The sequence below is a fragment of the Rhipicephalus microplus genome, chromosome X, assembly GCF_043290135.1.
Source record: "Rhipicephalus microplus isolate Deutch F79 chromosome X, USDA_Rmic, whole genome shotgun sequence".
NCBI lineage: Eukaryota > Metazoa > Arthropoda > Arachnida > Ixodida > Ixodidae > Rhipicephalus > Rhipicephalus microplus.
Window position 1 is genome coordinate 137947212 of NC_134710.1, and position 20419 is coordinate 137967630.

At 47.7% G+C, this 20419-nt stretch overlaps 1 protein-coding gene across 4 annotated transcripts in view; it reads left to right on the plus strand.

Annotated features, from left to right (window-relative positions):
- kat80 (katanin p80) overlaps positions 1 to 20419 on the plus strand; it is a 239222-nt gene that overhangs the window by 38411 nt on the left and 180392 nt on the right. Inside the window, exon 1 of one of the 4 annotated variants that reach the window (XM_075877832.1) lies at positions 16441 to 16634. The exons of 1 other annotated variant lie outside the window; for it this stretch is intronic. In XM_075877832.1, coding sequence (XP_075733947.1) covers positions 16514 to 16634 — 121 coding nt within the window. In that variant the 5' untranslated portion in view covers positions 16441 to 16513. Of the gene's footprint in view, positions 1 to 16440; positions 16635 to 20419 lie in introns of those variants that run through there. 2 more of the 4 variants (XM_075877834.1, XM_075877833.1) reach the window with 2 other exon arrangements.

The following is a 20419-nucleotide window of genomic DNA, read 5'->3' on the forward strand; positions in this document are numbered from 1 at the left end:
GGTCCGTTGTGTTCAGATTTTTTGCGTCTCTCAATCTTATGGTGGTTTTGGGACGTTAAACTCTATATACATATCAGTCAGTTGCTCAGGTTTGGGGTAACTTCAACCACAGCCAGCGTGTTGCAACTAATATTGAGAGCGATTGTACATCTGTGCATTTAGCTTCAAAAAATGACTACAGGAAATGTAATGACATTGTGAACACGGTGAACAGTAGAAATGAAAGAACATCATCAGTTGTGCTTTTTCTTGTCAAGTGTTCCGGTATAGTACAGCTATATCACTCATAATTTATAATGAATGCCCCAGAGGGGCTTGTCTTGTCTCCGGTTTGCGCGCTTGACACTGTGTGTGCGTGCGTACGCGAAAAAAAGAGAGAGGGGGAGATTCACCTGCAATTGTGGTCATTTGATAGCGGGTACACATTATATTTTGTGGTGTTCTGGACACTGCAGTGCAGTACTCACTGTAGTTCTCTCGGCCGAAGAAAACGTTTAAACTGTGCTAGGTAAAGTTTATAATTAGTATAAAACACCGGCGTCGCCATAATGTGCTGTAAAAGCGAGATGTTATTATTGCGTGACTCTGTATAGTTTTTTTTTTACTTTTCCGCTGCTTGCACCGGGGCCTTTTGGTGGGGGACAAGGAAAAATGAAATGAAGGTAGTCATAATGGCCTCTCGGTCGCCTATGGAGAGGCGGCCCTTCAGCGACGAGCTATTTGTGGTGGGAAGCGGAGATTTTCTGCAGGCGTCCAGCGGCGGCCTCTCGCGCGCTGACCTCGGCGTGTCGCTGCTGGACGTGCCCGAAGAAGAAGGCGCCGTTCGTCTTCCTGCGGTGCCATCGGTGCCACAAAAGCGACCGACACTTTTCATGGCTTAGATGGCAGCGGCTGCCAGCGAACGTGAGAACAGTGGTGCCGTGTTGGGAAGTCCTCGTCGAAAGCGCGAAACGGTAGATGTTAATGGTGCCGGTGGCCTTTCTTTTTTTCCGCGCTTTGTTCTGGCGTATTTGATACGAGCGCTCTTTCTTTGCGGCGCACGACGTCTATGCCCATCCAGTTTCGCACGTCTTCTCGGTACTTTCGTCAAAAAAAGAAATCTTTTCTGGTCGTCGTGGTATGCGTATATATAGCCTAACCGTAGCACAGTATAGGGTGTTGTATACCGCGATGTATTTTCTTTTCTCTTTCCGTCTCAACATACGGACCAGTCTGTGTGAGTTGTGAGTCACCGAGTGAATTTCAAATTTCGTGAAGGTTACATCGGCTCAGCGTTTTAGGCGTGAAAGCGGATAAAGGTTGCAGCGGGCGGCGGTAAAGGTGTCGCCGGCGAGATTTGTTTTTCGACGCACGCTTCCTGCATGGCCGTCTTGTGGCTCGGCGGGATGCGAGTTGTATACCTGTGCGCGTGTGCCATTGCTATAGCGATGCGAGTCCTTTCGTGTTCCCCGCGTGCGACCTTGGGCGTCTCAATGGCAGCCGCATATATTGATGGCTTCCCTTTCGCGATCAGCTTCATTAGCGATGGCACGCCGCGCTGGTGATTGTCTCGCCGTGATGCGCTGTATACCGGCGGCGGGCAGAAATTCTCCGGCTTCGACATTGCGGAGACTCCCCCTTTTGTCTTCTGCGCCATAACGCGAGGGAGGCACTTGCCCGACCGTCGAGTGTCGCCTATTTAGGGAGCTCCAGAATGCGGAACGACAGTTGGCGCATGCTGTGCAGTGGAGATCGAGCCGTGTTTCGTGCATGTGCTGAGGCGCTGTTGCTATTTAGTCGGTCCCCGACGCGCACGCGTGGTTTCTAGAACACTGATTGATTTGTGGGGTTTAACGTCCCGAAACCACCAGATGATTATGAGAGACGCCGTAGTGGAAGGCTCCGGAAATTTTGACCACCTGGGGTTCTTTAACGTGCACCCAAATCTGAGCACACGCGGGCCTACAACATTTCCGCCTCCATCGGAAATGCAGCCGCCGCAGCCGAGATTCGATCCCGTGACCTGCGGGTCAGCAGCCGAGTACCTATAGCCACTAGACCACCGCGGTGGGGCGGTTTCTAGAACATTGCGTTCTATACAGTTGGGCCTCTTGTGAAAAGTAACTTTACGGCATGTTAGATTCGCTTCAGCAATCCTTCAGCTGTTTGTCTCGTGTTCTCGAGAAAGTGCGACACTTGTGTCCCGTTTCTGCCGTGTGCCTGCGCTGTTTCTCTCGGTGCAGTTGTCCTCCTTTCGTGAGATTCTTGGCTTTGGAAAGACATCTGCTGCTTTGACCACATGCGTGCATATAGCACACACGAACGATACCGCATATAGGACGCTTCTGGCAGTGCTATCAGCGCTCGTTGCATGCGGAGCAATATTCGTTGCGGTGCTTGAAGAGGAGTTTCGTTCCTTTCATTTAAGTAGGCGCTGAATCACTCGGTGAGATCAACCTATACCAATCGACTTGCGATCGCATTCATGCAGCCTTTCCTCAGCAACCGTATCCAACAGTTTTTTTTTTTTTTTTCCAACAGGTTTCGTCTGCTGCCAACGATACAAGCGCAACCATATTTCAGACCCGTCTCACGTCGTATTGTACTGAGTGCTCTCCCCTTTGTTGCTGGGCCGTTGTGGCTATCACGAAACTGTAGACATGACCGGAAAAGGCGGGCTGATGTTCCTCTACTTCACGAGCCGCAGATTTATAGTACCTGCTTTTTTTCTTGTTTTGTTAAGAAACGTATAGATCCTGCGCGATCCAGAGCTCAGCGTTCTGCAATTCATAAGCCGTCCGTACCGTGCGCGCACTCTTACCGAGGGAAAATGACTGATTGATTTTCTATAGCCGAGAGCTATGTCATTCAGACCACTGACGCGTCTTTTTGTACTGCGAACATTAGTATGTCACCCCACATTTTGTTCGTCTTTGTCCCAGCACTTCCTGTCGGCCTGCTGCGAAGGCAACCTCGATTGCTCTATGGGCTGCGTGCGTCTAGCCATGTGCGACCGTCGTGCGGGAATAGGTTTATGCGCAGTTTTTATGCGAATCGTGTTTTTTGTTGTGCTTCTTCTTGCGCACTTTCCTCGTGTCTTGTGCTCTATAATGACCTATTCGTTAGAAGATAGTATACGTAACTACGGTTTACGTGTAGCGTGGTGGCCGGAATGGCTAAATATGGAGCAAAGCTGTGATTTTCAAGTGTAGCGAATTCTGAACGCAGGATATCTGCCAGCGCGTTCGTGAAACATTTTATCGGCTTATAAATTTATGAAGATGTTGGTCATCATTCTACAGCGCAAACGATGCTCCGTAACGAGCAAAGGGTGCTCTAATTAAACGCTATTAGAAATCGTAAGGATTGCTATATGGTGCTCTCTTTTCGAGCCTGACAAGTATCGACGTTCGTAGATTGTTAGGCAATCGCTGTACGTGCTGCAGCTGCTTCACCAAATTCGTCGAATTACGGCGACAACGCTTGGGACAAATTTGCGCACTTTATAAGTGCCCTAAAACGCACACTGCCGCGGTCACCATTTCTACAATCGGCGGATATGCATGGTACATAGCAGTGACTGGTGTGTCCGTGGAGAACGTGACGGCGGCTCTCGGGGCTTTCATATCGGGCGGCTTGAAATAGTCTTGCACGCCCATAAATCTGCGTAGATAGCTGTGTTTATTTGCGTTGCGATACAGGCGACTGCTATAACGCGCAAGATAACCGACCTTGGTGCACGCGCGTTGACCGTGTTGAACTGGACTGGGTGTAAGCATTGATGGATCAGTCACTACATTTTTTTTAAAATAATAGTTAGGATACCGATTTCTTGAAGTAAGACGTAGCATTCCCGGAATCGGTGTTAGTCACTTGCTCGAAGCATACATAACGTCCTTCTGGGAACTACTTTCGGACCAGCTTAGAGAAATGCAGCTGGAGATTGTTTCGCATTGGTCGAGTTAACATGTCAGTGCTTCTATTCTGAGTAGTACGAAACAGAGCAGCAGCGTGAATGCACCTTGCTGCAAATTTTTAGTGCTATACTTACCCGTTATTTGTTTCAAAGTTATTTCGGAGTTTTGCAAAATGTTATTTTTCGTGGCTACATAGCTGACGCAAATTGTATATTTTGAACGTGACATTTATAGCCAATAATTCAAGATTAATTAGCGAAGCATTGCTTATTGCTGTGTATCGATTGTCGTTATGGTATCCGTTTCTGTTATGTACAGGAGATGGTAAATTTTGTTCTGAATAACTATTTTTTTAAAACTTGAAACAATCAGCGCAGAAAGGCCGAACATACTATTAGTACGTGCGTACTCAGTGAAAGGGAAATGGGGCGTCGCTCTTGGGCCCTTGAGCCGGAGCACCGTTTCTACGCAGTATACGCGCGCGTCTGAACATCTGCTGCACGCAGTGCATATAGTGTACGGTTCGCAGAAATTCAACGCGAGCACACCGCGCGTGTGTATACACTGGGCCGAGCGCAAGCACAGTTTAGACGCCTGCATCTCGTCTCGTGACCCCTGGTGTGGGCCTCGGGACGAGAGCGCGAGCGAACTATCAACACCTGCCACACGTTGGTTCTCGGGAGTGCTGTATTCGCCCTTTCGGTCGGTTTCAACATGGCAATAGCAGCAGCACGTGTTCCTACTCAACAAACTTCTGGTCACTTCATTTATTACTCTCTAACAGCGAAACAGAAACCTTGTGTTTTAAGTTGTGCTGTAGAGTAAAAAAAGACTATTTTTCCGCTTTCAGGTAAAAGGGAGGTGCTCAAAGTTAAGGACTAACTCTTATAATGTTTTGTCTAGCTTAAAAAAAAGTCTATTTGAAATACTTGACCAGACACAGAAAGAGAACCCTTGAAAATGAACTGGCTACTATAGTTAAGGCTTCTGTTATTCACCTATACTGCCAGGGTACGCCGGCACACAGACCCGGAAACCATCCAGCACCTGTGTTTGTACACAACGATAGGGTCTATACTCGTGATTTCGCGAAAGGGCATGTTTGCATTCCTTTGCCCCCAAACTCGATAGTCGAAATGTAGTTTGTGTCGTATAGGTATCAGATCAGTACTAATAGTAATGTATACAACCAAGACCACAATATGACTAAGAGGCACGCCGTGGTGGAGGGCTCTGGAAATGACTGCCATTTGTCGCGTACGTACCTTAACGTGCACTGACTTCGCCCAGTATATACCTGTAGCATTTCGACCCCATCGAAATGCGACCGCCGCGACCGGGATCGAACCCGCGGCTTTTGGTTCAGCAGCCGAGCACCGTAACCATTTGGCCTCGAATTCTTCAAGTGGCGCCCTCTCACGTGTGACGTCAGTTTGTGGACTCCGATCGCAACCGCGCTGCAGCGGCCGCTGCTCCTGTGCGCGAATCGTCTGCTTCTGGCGGGAACTTTGTCGAACGAACAGCCTTGCGAGGGTCAACTAACACCCACAACGAACGTTTTCGAGTGCGATTATGAATTTTAGTTGCGGCCCAATCGACAGGGCCAAGAAACCTCCCAGATGGCCGATGAGCACGCCGATGCCGCCGACCGCATTGCTGGTGAGAAAGTGAAACTATGTGCGAGTGTTCTCGCTCGTCATCTGCAGTTTTCGCCGTGAGATGTTAATTAGTTCGGGTGCTTCGAAATTTCAGTAAGCATGCCTCTCTCCAGCATCTACAAGCATGTAGATACAGCTAGCGAAACGTCGCGATGGTGGACGACGCATGCCACTTTATTCAATGTGCGTAGCCGATGCCGTCAATGGAGATTGCATCACCGACGCGGCTCTGCTCTTGCAAACACGTAGACTTGTGAAGCCGCCACACGACGTCCCCAAGGCGATAGAGTGCTAGCGCAATGTAGAAGTACTGCTCTGTTCCTCAGTGTGCTTCGTCCGCCCGTGAAAAGGACGTTAGCTTTCACAAGAATCCTAAAGAAAAGGGCGTGCCTGCCCTTTCCTTGGAATATTTTTTCTGCGATGCAACGATAGTGACAGTGAATACGAGGATTATGTGTGAGAATCGCTGATTTCTGCCACTCTGGCATTCGCGAACTACGCACGAGATAATTACTCCAGAGGAGCTGTTTAAATTGCTGCTTCGGCAGTCAATCGACCGTTCATGGCGTCTACTAGAAATGCAAAAGAGCATCGAATTACCAAATTTGAGATAGTCGCGCTTGGTTATGGGCGTCGGCAAGGCGCAAGCCCGTGTTGATTGCAGTAAGAGGAGTCTTGAGGGGGGCAGGTACTGGTGTGACTCGGGAAGGGGGCAAGTTCCGCCTTGATGCACCCCCTGGAAAGTGCAAATGACTGAAGTTTGTCTCAGTAGCGTTTGTTCAGTGAGAGCGACATCACGAAGTATTGATTTATTTTTATTTATTTATTTCAACACTGCCAGGGCCCGGTGGCATTACAAAAAGGAGTGGTCTAACTGTAATACATCAATAACGCCAATTTTGAAGGTGGCAGGTTCTTCGATTGCAGCAACGGTGGCAGGAAGGTGGTTACAGTCACTATATACTTGTTTGCGGCAAAAAAAAAAAAGAAAAAAACTTGACAAGTGTTAGTGTGGCATAAGGGAACTTTAACCTTAAGATGATGGTCGAAACGTGTAAAAGAAAAAAAGATCGTTTTTGAGTGTTGGATTCGTGTAAAAGATTTTGTGAAACAGGTTTAAGCGGAAGTACTTACGGCGCGACTTAAGTATTTGTAGACCTATATATAAAGTAGCTGTCGTTGAGGAAACACTGGCGTAGCGGGAGTAATTAGAAAGCATAAAATGAGCTGCCCGATAACGAACGAACTGAAGGGCTGTGGTTAACACGGAACTAGATGGATGCCATATAGAACAGGCGTATTCCAATTTAAATCTAACGATTGTTGTGTACAATGCAAGTTTTAAATCTGGAGGAACGGATGAAAAATTACGGCGAAGAAATCCAAGCATGCCATTAGCGTTGTTAATTACGTGTTGAACGTGCACACTCCAGGAGAGGTGTAGGGTTACATGCACGCCAAGATAACGGTAACTGGTTACGGCATTTAAAGGAGATTTTTTAAATGTGTAAGAAAAGTTGTCATTAGCTTTATGATGATGCATTACTATGATTACTTTGCACTTACTGATGTTTAGTTTCATGAGCCACTTGTCGCACCAGTTAGAAACAGCATCGATGTCAGAATGTAAAGTAGAAACGTCATGGGTGTTCTGAACGACATGATACAGCACGGAATGGTCAGCGAAGAGTCTAACGGTAGAATTAATTCTGACAGGTATATTATTAATATAAATAAAAGAAAGTAATCGACCTAAAACAGAACCCTGTGGTACGCTTGATGTAACAGGAACGGTAGGAGAGTTATAGTTATTGGCATGAACATATTGTAAACCGTTATTTAGAAAACAGTGAATCCAGTCCAGGATGTTAGGGCCTATACTGAGCTTGCTCAAGGCTTTAGCGTAATTTAAACATATGCAGTCGGTGTTAAATTATTGTCGAAAACACGAAAATGATCGTTAGGAAAAGAGAGTGACTGCGTTTCACAAGAGAAGTACTCTCTGCAACTGTGTTGCCATGGTGAAAAAAATGAATTAGATTAAAGAAAAGATACTAAGTTCGAATAAATGATATGCTCGACAAGTTTGTAGGGTACTTTTGTTAAAGATAATGGTCTGTAATTGAGAGGAGAGTGAGTGTTAAGTGATTTGTGAAGTGGAACTACCTTACGCACGTTCCAATCGTCTGGCAAAGTAGAAGACTGCGAAAAAAGTTCAGCGAGTGTAATATTAACAAGTAGTTCATATTAATACCGCACAGGGGGTGTCGCTCGGGTATCAGAATTGTTAGGATATCCGGTTTGATGGAATCTCACCGCTGCCACCACTGTTACGAATTCGCTGTGTTGCGATGGTAGCGGTAGCCGAGAGTGGCGAGCAGTCGAACGGACTTCGCTGAAGCCTTCGCCCAGAGGCGGAATAGGGAGGCGATCGTTGTGAAAACAGCAACAGGTATAGGAATGTTTGCTATAGCAGGTTATAGTTTGTACAAAGTCGGCTGGGTCAAAACCTTCCAGACATGGGGCTGGGATGACCTTAAATAACGTTTTTGGTCCTTTCCCTGAGACCAAGTTCTCGATGCTCGGTAAAGGAGACGCAGCTTTGCCCGCAACTGCACGGTGGCTCGCCGCTGTCTGCGTATACAAGGCGGTGCTGAGAGGGGGGAGAGTTCGCCGGAACTGCGCCCGTTCTCGTGGGAAGAAGCGCTCCCGAACGAGGACCATGCCTGTGGCATAACGGAATATAGCAAATAGTTATCGCTGATTGCATATACCACGCACAGGGTCACAAAGATGTGGTGTGACGATCATCAGTGAATGTGCACTAAAAAATGACTCAGGTTTCGTTTATGAATTTATGGTAAGCAGTGAGCTGTAGGCGCGCGCTTGTCTTGATCAGTGAACTACGTATACAGGGTGTTTCAAGAAATGTGCACAATATTCTTTAAAAATTACAGAAAGGCGTGCTACTTGCAGCGTTGCCTTCCTGTGGCAGAAGGCAACGCTGCAAGTAGCACTGAAGATGGATACAAGCATTATATACGGCAGTACTTATATAAATTAACACAATTAACTTTTTAACCGGTGGTAATAGCTGGTCGAGTCAAATGGGAGAATTCAAGCCCTTCCTACGATTAGTCCATAGCCGCTTTGAAATTTTGGAAAAGCGGCCACTGCAGGTAATCACCGCGAAGCGATGCAGTCTGGCCAATTTAGCTGTCGAAACCGAAACCGACGCACCAAATGGCGCGTCTACCATTCACTTCGACAACACCCTCAATGACGACACTGTTTCCCTCGCATTGGGGAGATGAATAAGCGAGCGTCGATAAGTGGCCTCACAGCGAAGTGTCCAAATTGACGGTTGCTGTTCGGCGCAGAGATGTTTTTTGTGCTTTTCACTTCGCGCACTGTTTTCGTAGATTGCTTCACACGAAAGCACGTTTGTGAGAAAATTCTTTCTTGGCTCAAGAAATTTAGTCGCCGTTCGCGTTGTTAGGTTTTCTTTTTGCTGCTACATGTATTCGAATTCACTGCATGAGTGAGAATTTGTGAAAAGGGCAGCTATATATGCCCAGTATCGTTATGTGTGCCGTTCGCAAATTGCTTGAAGCTCTAACGAGCGCAATAAGAGATAAGTGGTGAATCTAGAAAAATGTTTCCTAGCTAAAGCTAGGACGTAATCTTTGAAACAAAAAAAAAAAAAAAAAACACTCCTGGCTCGTTAACGGCTTGCATGACGCCTAAAATTGCTCTGTTTTCGCTGGGGCGACTGCTTGTGTCTGTTTTATGCAAAAGAGCGATGTAAAGTGTGTAGGGGAGAATTAGTGCAAAGGTGGGAAAGAAAACGCAGCAAATATTTTCCTTTTCTTTTTTCGGTTCATGCCGGAGTCAAGTGCTAAAGCAACTACTGTCGTGTCGCGTTGTGCCCTGTATGCGTAGTTGTGTGCGTTTATTGCAGTTTCACTCTGCTGCAGTTCTTATATTATTGCCTATATGTTTATTTCTTGTATGTAATTTACAATCATGGTATGGCAGTTGTGATTTCGCGTCACGCAGTGCAATCAACCTCTCCTTGTGTCTGCGTTTATCAAACAATAACAAAGCGGACACATGCTTAGGCAGAATATCAGTTGAAAATCCAACTTTTCGCTGCTCCCACGATTCTCATGTTTTAGTTGAGAAAATTTGTGCATAGACGCACATTGGCATCGTGTGCTTGCAGCTCTAGTGGTGCAGCTTACACGAGGTTCATCGATGAATGCAAACGATGCGTTAAAAAAATAATTGAAGTATGACCTCAGAGACGAGCACGCACGTAAAGGTGGTCTCTGTATAATATTTCTAGGCACTATACAAAATGGCCTTCGGGACAGCCGCAGGGGCCTATGGATTATATTACTCTACGGTGCAGGTTCGTGCGCGATGTTTGCGAGCGGTCAGTGCTGAGGCCTTCGTGCGAGCGCGCTCAACTCGCACGTCAGGGACCCACCATGGCGGTGGCTCGATGACGCGGTGGGCGCCGCGGAATGCCTGCCGTGGGCTCTCGTGTGGGCGCGGCGGCCCAAACGAAGCACACGCGCCCAGCATGGCGAGCGGTGGACGATTTCTCCCCCCTTTTTTGCCTGGTCCCGCGCTGTCCCCTCGTGCGGAGCTGCAAATTATACTTCCGGGAAGTGGGTCGCAATAAGCGTGTGCCGCGGTGATCAAAGGATGTGGTGCCGGTCTCGTTTTCTGCCCGTCTTTTCATTTATTCGTCGTGTGCGCCGATCTCGGCCTGGTTAAGTGTGTATATATTTCGCTGCTACTTCGACCCAGAACTGCGTAAAAAAAAAAAAATATTGATCTATTTCGGTCGACGCCCATCGTGAATAGTGGCTGATCACGTGTGAATAACGTCGATCTTGATCCACGTGGCCTTTTGTTTGCAGGAATAAAGGCGTACGTCATTTCTTCGTTTCAAGCGCATCATTGGCCAAAAAGGATGGCTACTGTCATGTGCAGCGATAATACAGTCGGCAGCGTTGTTCCTGCGAATATCCCGGGACTCTTTTTTTGCCACGCCCTTGTTTCACTACATGTTGCCTGCTTGAACTGTTTGGAGCGTGGCCGTTAATACACGCGGAAGAAATAAACACTTTTCCTGGCATTATAGGCGCACTGTCCGCGCTGGCCTTCATTGCAGTTTCTTTTTTTACTGTCTATAGACGAACATACTTTTGGGTGTAATGGGCCGCTGTAGTTTTAGCAGTGTTTCAATCTGCAACGTTTTTCACACTTCCGTCATTGCTTGTTCCTTGTGGGTTCGGGGCTGTGTGATGGAAATGATGCGTGAGCCACATAATTCAAATCATCGCGGGGGATCAGTTCGCTATATGGCGCAACGTGCTCATCGGCAGGGATCGACTTGACTGGAAATGAGCCCCTGCCTCAGAAAAGCTGATACGCGCGTTAATGTATTGTCGCACTGCTTCAACGTCGTTTAGCCTGAAGTATACCTCTTTCTACGCGTCATAGCGACATTCCCCAGGTGCCTATGTATGGTGCGTGAATACATCCGATTGTCAAGCTTCGTGCCAACGTTTCGGTCTCAACGGCAGGGGGTTGTACCTGTAATCTACGGTTGCTGTTTTAATTTTAATGCTGAAGCAATGTGGCCTACGCATTATTTCGTTCTTCAGTTGTACATCCCCCGCTTCTACAAAGCAACGCAAGGGCTTGCGTACGCAAGCACCTTTGGGGTTCCGGCACGTATATCCGATAACTTTAGGCGAGGTACTTTCAGAATGCGTAGCTGAATAAGGCAAGCCATATATAATTTCATCCTAAGGACATCAATTGTATAAGGCTTTGTGTGAACACACTTGTGTGTCTCTCGTGGGCCGCGTTTTTGGTAGCGCAAAGCAATTCTTGCCAACTCAAGTACTGCAACTGTGTTGCCTGCCGCAGTCGATATTTAAAGGATCCGCGTATTCACTGAGGAACAAGTAAAATATATCATAAAAAAGGAACGATATTCAACTCACGAGAGATCTTGTCGGCTCTGCGGGTCAAGAAAAAAAAAATTCAATTTGCGCGAGCGGCTACTGACGAGTCAGTTTTTGTATACGAGTGTTTTGAAAGCTCGACGACGTGTCTTGGCCGTGCACTTTCGTTTCTCGTGCATGACTGACGAGCACGCACGCGAGTACTGCTGTCATTAAAAAAAAAGATATCGTGTGCGTCGAAACGACCCATGGATGGGAAACTTGGCCGCTGCGATCGTTGAAACAATAGTGATAGATGTATGCGGTTACTGCACTGTATAGCGATGGGCCTTGCGTTCTACAGAACTACTTTTAGTAGATGGGATGATGTTGAACGCTGCAATGCCTGGCTATGTCGGCTGGTGCGCACCAAGCTGGCATCATTCGCGCGTGCTCCTTCCAAGAATGGGCAGGTTCATCGATGATGCCACACATTCAGTTGGCCCATAGGCGTAGGCCTCACTGTCCCTCAAGTATTGCGGGGAGCGTCCGCTGTGGGATACATGCGTGGAAAAACACTTCAGCGAACTCTTCCTCCCAGGCGGCTGGGTAGGTGTACGGCTGCGTGGGTGCACGTTCTCCGAAGGGCCGGTGACGTTGCCTAGGTACGCGTGGCATTGGCGCTGGTGCCAAGGTCGCCTTGCGTCAGCCATAACGGGAAGGCCTCGATGAGGCGGCGGCGGCCGAACTTTGTGCTGGGCCCCGCCATTCGTCAACTCGCCCAGACCCTTTTGTGGGATGAGAAAGCGTAGAACTTTGTCGTATGTCTGTTAGTTTTGGTGGCCAGACAGTGTGCCCCGCATACAGGGTTGACTGTACACTTCTCACGAGTTACCGCAGTATTATACTGAAGCGCCGACTGTGCCGAAGTTTCACGGTAAAGCGCGGCACTTATTTCACTGGAAAATTGGCGTGAAATCTCGGTGAATATGCATTTGACTAAGTTTTTGCTTCTGTCGAGCTTGTCAGGGAGCCTAATTTGGAACGAAGGATGACATGAAAGCACTGATGTTATGGAAGCTGATACTGTAGTTTCAGTCACAGGATGTTTACATGCCGTTAGTCTCAAGTCAATGATAATTCGAGTGTTACTGATTGTCCCCTTCACTAGCAATACTGCTTTAGATACACCCACAGCCCGTGTTTCTGAAAGTGGCAAAAATAATGTCAGGGATGTTAGGCTTTCGCTCGTGCTGTACATATTTATTCGGAATGACGTCTTAGTATCCTCAGCACGGCTGCTAAGTTTTGCTGTTGATTTATTACACTTTTTTGCACTGTCCTTGCACAGGATGGCACGTACAGCTGTACATATTTATTAGCATTTGCAGTATCTGCTGCATCGACTTCATGTACTACAGGGACGAAAGGGTCTGATCTGTAAGCACGGAAAGAATTCACGTTTGTTGTTTGCTGGCTTGTTCCCTGCTTTTCTAACCTCTCTCTCTCGATCTCTCGGTGTTGCAACCACGCTGTCATCGTCAAGGAACTGAAATGTGGGGCATTCAAATCTCAATGCAGTTCCTGCACTGCAGTCTTGTGGAAGTAGGTTACCATTATTATAACACCTGAAAATGTCTTCAGGAGTCGAGTGCCCCCCGAAGTCAAACTCTTATGTTCGTACTGTTGCATATAATCGTACTCGGTTTCGGCGAGGCGCTTTTGTGATCCACAATTCGTGCATAGTGCGCACGTGTCGACGGCACCGCTTTCCAGGACTGTGAAAGTCCGCGTGGCTGTTGCACAAAGATGTGGCGTGCCTCTTTGTGTCGCTCAAGTTGCTGCGTTCAAGTGTTTAGCGTTCTATGGCGAGAATCAGCCCCCCATGCGATTGCCCCGTGCGTGCGAATACTCGAGTAGTGGACTGTTTTCCGCCGGCGTGTTATGCTCCTTGAATGAGGTGGAGCGGCTTTGTCCACGTGTTCTGCAGCCCGTTGTTTGGCGAGCGGGAACGCCTTACACCGGCGATTGTGTACTTCGTCGGCTCCTTAGCTTTGTGCTGCGCTCGAGATAACGGTGTTTCGCACGGGCCGAATCAAGAGGGCAACCATGCGCTTCGAGCTGTCGACAGCTCTCGCGAAAGTTTCTGCCACAGTCGGGACATTGCGGGCAATGAAAGGGACGTCCCAGATACACACCACAGAATGCTTTATCCCGCGGCGCTTTTATTACATCATGGCCCTCACTGGGTTCTTTTGCTTCACTTCGGGGTCGGTTATGATTTTCCTTTACGGTGCTTCGTGACTGACCGGCTCGCGCCTTTGTGCGCGCAACCGGGTTGTTTCTCGCTGTGGCCGTCCTAGCTGCCGTCGATGCTTGATTGACCCTGGTGAGGGTCAAGAGAGCAGAGCACGTATTCCGACTTTGCAATCTGCTCACTTCGATTTGTGTGTCGATATTCGATCAGCGTGTATGTGCATCCGTCGTAGAAAGGAGCTCTTTTATCAATAATCGCTTATGCTCACGAGCATGAGATGTTCTTGTCGCGCTGCCATTGATCTTGTTTTAAGTATATGGCTCCGTGCTATGCACTTTGACCTCTATTACACTTAGTACCGTGAAAAAGATAATGGTGACAGCCCGCTGTGTATATACCCTATCTTTTCATCAAAGCTGTGTCACTCGTTCAGCGGGGTGCGTTGAAAGCTACGACCCACGGATATTCATAAATGCGATGAGAAACTTGCTTTGAAAGTGGTGACTTACTTCCACGCCGATAAGAGGCGTTCAGCTGAGAAGCGGCCCATATTTTGATACAAGCAGCAAAACTGCAGGCGAGGCTGCAACTCCCACTTGTGCGGTGTGTATATATACCTCACGCGCCCTGTTATCGCTGTTGTCGGTATACCTCCCTCTGTTATCGTTCCTCATTGTTGTGCGAAGCCTTTGCAGATGTCGCTTGTTAGCCTTTCTTGCCTGCTTTGTTACAGACCGCCGTAACGACAGCTGATGTCGTCCGGATACTGATTGCACATCTTGACAATAGCGTCCGTTTGCAAGCAAAAAGTTTTTTTTTCTTCATTCTGAAGCACAGGCGGCAGACAGTGCTCGCTCCGAACTGCTGTGCTTGTGTTCTAACACAATAATATACTTTTCATAATATTGTTTTAGTCAAAACTAAACCTGCAAAATTTCGTACACTGATAGTTATGAATATTGAGCGTAATCCTACGATTCCTAATCCTAATAGTTGAGATATTGAGCGTAATCCTACGAAGTTGTGTGAACTAACTTGACTTTAGATCATTGTCTGCAGATTCGTCATAAACTATAAGTGCATTCGCTGCATGCAGGGTAAAGCCCCTCCCATGTTTCGCCAGTCAACTCGGTCATGTGCTTGCGGCGGTCACGTTATCGCCGCAAACTTCTGCATATCATCTGCCTACCTATCATTCTGCCTCTTTCTCGCGCGTTTGCCTTCTCTGTTTATCCAGTCCGGCCTGAAATCAGCTGCACACAATGTTAGGCTGGTGCGCATTCGGAATCATATCATTCAGGGGTTACCGACTTTGCGCTGCACAAGTTTTTTTGAGGAAACTGTATAGGTAAAACGAGGAAAGCCGTTATAATAGCACACTTAGGAACTTGCAAGTATGAAATAAACTTTTCGGGCGTGTTTATCTTACTGAATTGAGCGCAGAGAGCGCCAAAATACGATGAAAAGGGGATGCAGCGCGTGCAAGGCAAATGGTTCGGTTGGAACGTGTGTACGCTCTGACACCTTGCTAGTGCCATCGAAACAACTAGCGAGTGTGTATGGTGCGGTGCATTTTTTTCACTGCCCAGGCATGCAGGCTACGTGCGCCTCTTTGGCATTTGCAATCTATCGATGGGATTCTGCGTCGGAGAGCTGTGCGAGATTTTTTTTTTCTTTGTTTCTGTGCCACTTGCTTCCGAACTGTACAGCGCTTGTTATGCTTCCCATCCACTGGACTGGTTGAAGTGGTTTGCGCGCAGTGAGGCATTGCTGGTGGCCTCGGTTGTTTATTCATACTTTTTGACACGCTTTTATCTTCTCTTATGACTTCCAGCGTGGTTACGTGTTTGTAGTCACTATGGAAACGAGCCGCATTTCTTACTTGGACAAGTATATAGGTATATCTCTATTTGTTGAGACGTCATTTATTAGAAATGATGGGTTATCATTTTATGTACTGCAGGAAAATAATTTTTTTTTATCTTTGTTCGCCAGCAATATTTGAGCTCTGCAAACATTTAAATCCTTGCTCGGAGGTGAGTTAAGCTTTTGCTTATCTTCGAACATAGCAATAATAACGGTCGGGCCTTCCCGTGTGTAGTTAGGAAAGAGTTCGGTTGTGCGTGTTTCAGTCATTGCGGTCTTTTTCTGTCGCTGCTCGGCAAGGGCTTTTGTCATCCTTCCCCTTGGCGTAGGGTAGCCAGCCTGGTTTACCTCCCTAACTTGATTGATATGTGGGGTTTAACGTTCCAAAACCACCATATGATTATGAGAGACGCCGTAGTGCAGGGCTCCGGAAATTTCGACCACCTGGGGTTCTTTAACGTGCACCCAAATGTGAGCATACGGGCCTACAACATTTCCGCCTCTATCGGAAATGCAGCCGCCGCAGCTGGTATTCGAACCCGCGACCTGTAACCTCCCTAACTTCTCTCTCATTCTTCTTACTTTCGGGCGGCTGTTACGAGAGCTGTTACTGCTCCTCCTTCTCCCGGCCCTTTGGACATTAGTGCTTTGCACTGCAAGACCTCGTGCAAAGTCACGTGTGCACTGGGCGTGCCCTTAGCGGGGTTCCCAGTCGTGCCTTCTGGACGAGCTTCGATCGCCGCCGCTGCTGCTCAGGTGGCGCTGTAGCGCTGGTCGTGTCGGCGGCCGTGTCGACGCGTGTTCGTCGTCAGGTGCCCAGTGGCTGCCCGTGCTTTGTGGTGAATCGATGGACGGTGCCCGGTGAGTCCGATGACGACGGGCCTCGTGGCTGCGTTCCCGCCGGTGCCCATGGCCCCGCTCGGAAGCCTGGCCGGTGGCCGGCCGCTGCCCTGGCTCCAGCTCGAGACCACCGCCTACTGCGTCGGCGTCGGTGAGCACGCGCTCTGGGCTCTTCTGCTCGCCCGATGGTCTCTGGCACCTCCATGCACGTGTTGTATTTCACAAGGGAAAACGCCAATTAGGTGGTCACGTGGTTTGTTCTCCGTGAGACATTGGCTTGGTGAATAGAGTTTTTTTTTTTTTTTTGCTGATATATACCGATTTCGTGGTAGCCGAATCTCGAATTCGAAATAATGCATCTTGGTTTGAGTGTTTGGATGCCCCATGTTGTATGCCTGACTCTATACCTCGTTTCTTTTATTGCAGATGCTGCTTTATAATTATCATTCGCTCAAATAATCGGGCATCGGCCTGTCCTTTTATCTTACCGCGCCTTGCAACTGAATTCAAGTGTAGCCCTGATTGAGAACTGCTTCACTTGTTCGAGCCTGCTTCGACACGTGCTTATAAGTCGCTGTTCCGCTTTGTCCTCTCCCCATCGGAATTCCTCGGTGGCGCGGCTCTGTCAAGGTGACCGTGTCGTCAAGCGACAAGAATGAATGGTCGCTGTCAATAGCGGTATATTTTACCTGAGCAATGTGGTCACCAGCGCGAAGGCTCGTTTGTTATGCATACGATCTGACCACCGTCACATGTGTTATCTCGTATTCCTTCCCCGACGCTCGTTTTGCAGCCTCGCTGCGTAAGAGTGAAATCGCTCGTACGTGCTCTAGAGATAAGTTGTCTGCCCTGTATTTAGGTTGCGTCTTTGATTACCTTATCAATGATTGAAGCGAACAAGTGTGTAACAGCTAGATGGTTTAAATGTACTTTTTATGCTGTCTGTAATTTCTCGCTGTTTTTGAAATTAACCTTTAAAGCACAAGTTCCAGACCGGGGCTCTTAAAAATACAGAAAAGGAAACGCTCTCTCTTTCCGTTAAGTTCCGAAATTCAAAATAGCTGACACGTATGAAACGCATTTTCGCGTTCCGAAACTTTCGCCGACGCTTGACAGTAGTACCTGTTAATGTTGTTCTCTTTCAATGCTCCTCCTCATTTCAACCTCACGTTCGGAAGGAGCAACTTTGCGAGGTGGGCTCACTTCATGGGCGTTACATATGAATTTGCTGCTTATGACTTTTCCGAATACTTTTCTTTGGAATTTTTCTTGAGCACAGTTTCTTAAGGGCACAGACGATACAACGATCACGTTTGTATCGTCTATTCCTTCTCCGTTGAATTGAATAATGAGTTCGCAGTGGTCCCAGTCTTACAATTGGCGCGATTGTTACAGACGGACTGTGTGAAGTGCGCTAAATCGGTCACCTCATGCGAACTTTAACGGCTTTGTCGGATTGGAACCATGCTTACGAACCGATAAAAATAATAACTGGGGTTTATAATGTCCCAAAAGCACCGCATGATTACGAGGGACGCTGTAGTGGAGGCATACCGAAACTTCGACTACCTGGTGTTTCTTGAGATACACGGGCCTGTATACCATTTCGTCTCCACCGAAAGGCGACCGCCGGGATCGAAACCGCGACCTTCGGGCCAGCAGCCGATCACCCTAACCGCTAAAGATTAAAAATTAGGGTACCTTAAAGCTTCGCCTTTAGGAGTTGAAGGCGATAGCGATTGTTCGATAGTGAGTTAGTGCATGAAGCCTTTTCGAATTTGCTAGGCACCCACGTGGCCTTCAGGGAATAGACGCAGCAGCGTGTGTGCTTTTTGTAGTGGGCTACCTGCAATTTACCACTGAGCCACTATGATAATCGCATATTCTGACGCCCGTTTTGTGTGTGCTGCCTATAGTGTGCTGTGTTTATATCTCTTCCCTCTTTCCTCTCTATCTTTCATCTCCCACATCCCCCTACGATGCGCACGGTAGCAAACCGGCTGCCTATAGGGTGGTTAACCTCCCTGTCATTCTCTTCCTCCTATTTTCCTTCCTTCCTTCCTGACGCCCGTTGGCAATGGACGCTTGACCACACATTATTACTGCAATATTTCATGTTCTGACCCGCAGGTCGCGGGATCCAATCCCTGCTGCGGCGGCTGCATTTTCGATGGAGGCGGAAATGTTGTAGGCCCGTGTGCTCAGATTTGGGCGCACGTTAAAGAACCCGAGGTGGTCGAAATTTTCGGAGCCCTCCCTATATACAGCGTCTCTCATAATCATATGGTGGTTTTGGGACGTTAAACCCCACATATCAATCAATATTTCATGTTGCATTGTGAAGCATATATACAGGACGCGTGTGTTTGTAAAGCATGAAAACTACTTCCACTGCATTTCCAAGCAGAGGAAGTTCTTTTCTTTGTTTTCACAAGCGTGGCCGTGTGGTAGAACATTCGCTTGCCACGCAAACGACCCGGGTTCGATCACCTGACCCCAACAACGCTGGTTCGGTCCCCACTCTCTGCAGGGTTTTTTAATCATTTTTAATTTTATTTGCATCGTTCTCGATTTTTCGGTCACGCATAAGATGATTACTTTTCGCTCACAACAACCAACCACGGCGACGCTGGAATTTCTACAAAACGAGCTGTTTAACGATATCGCGTTAAAATGCAGCAGTATCGTTGGCAGTGTACAGTACAAGTGCGCATATACAGTGTATACGTGACGAGAGCTCATGATCTGCAGTATCCGTGCATTCGTGTGTTGGACGATGATTGCTCAGCGAGCTTTTCAAAACGTGAAATTTGTTGATACTTCACATACGTTGAAATCCCGCCGGCTTCCGGGTTTTGGTTTTAAAATTTTCAAACGGGAAAGAATGTGCGATATGAAAAAAAAAATTATTTTCTTGCATTTCTCTTTCTTTGTTTTTGTGTTTTCATCTTCACTGCATGTGCATCTTTTACCATTCCCGCGTGAGCATCAACCGATCGTTATGTCGATGCTTTATGACGGCGTCAAATTACGAGATCCGCAAGAAAGTTAACCCTTAGCGCGATCGACTGTCGTCCGTGACAGTGTTCCTAGAAGCACGACACAGCCCATATGCCACGGTGAACTCGGTTACAGCGTCAGGAATATATATATATGACTCGCGTGGCGAGTTTCCCCACCGACCGGAGATAACACCAACGTCTCGCTTCTTTTTTATGTAGCTGTCGTGCTCGTGACACCGGAAGCTGAAAGAAGAAAGCGCTACTATATATACAGGACAGTTTGACTGGTAGGGGCTCGTCATCTTAACGCATCGACAGCGAGTTTCACAATAGGCCACAGAAGATTACAACATGCGTAGGGCACATAAAAGGGTCGCTGATGCGTACTCCTGTGTTACTCGTTGCCCCCCCCCCCCCCCCCATCTTCCCCCAATACATTTGATAGGCTTTATCTCAGCCCTGCACAATATTTTCTGGTGCGCATGACAGCGATACGCAAGCCAAAAAGTAAACGCAGTGCATGCATTATTGCTATCTTCTGTCAGCCGAGAGACTTGCCAACGAGTCAACGGTGGCCGGCACGTGATGTTTCGTTCTCTTGAGGACCGTATATAGTTTCGCTCGGGGTGAACGTTCTGCGCCTGCATGCGTTTACTGTCGTTAATGTCGTCGCTCGATGATATATCGGGGTTCTTTTAAATAATCGAAAGGCTTTACGTCCGTGTGCTTATTTATGAGAAATAAATCAGCCAAGCTTCCATCTAGCGGAAGCAGTTCCTTTGGTGGTTTGTTCACGGTTAAACTTTTTGGGGTGCAGCGCTATGAAACCCGGACTGAGAAACACGTAGTATAGAAACGACATAGCAGCGCCCCTCGTGTCTGTTGTCTCTCTCTGTTCATGTGTTTCATGGCGCTGCACCCGAAAAAATTTGGT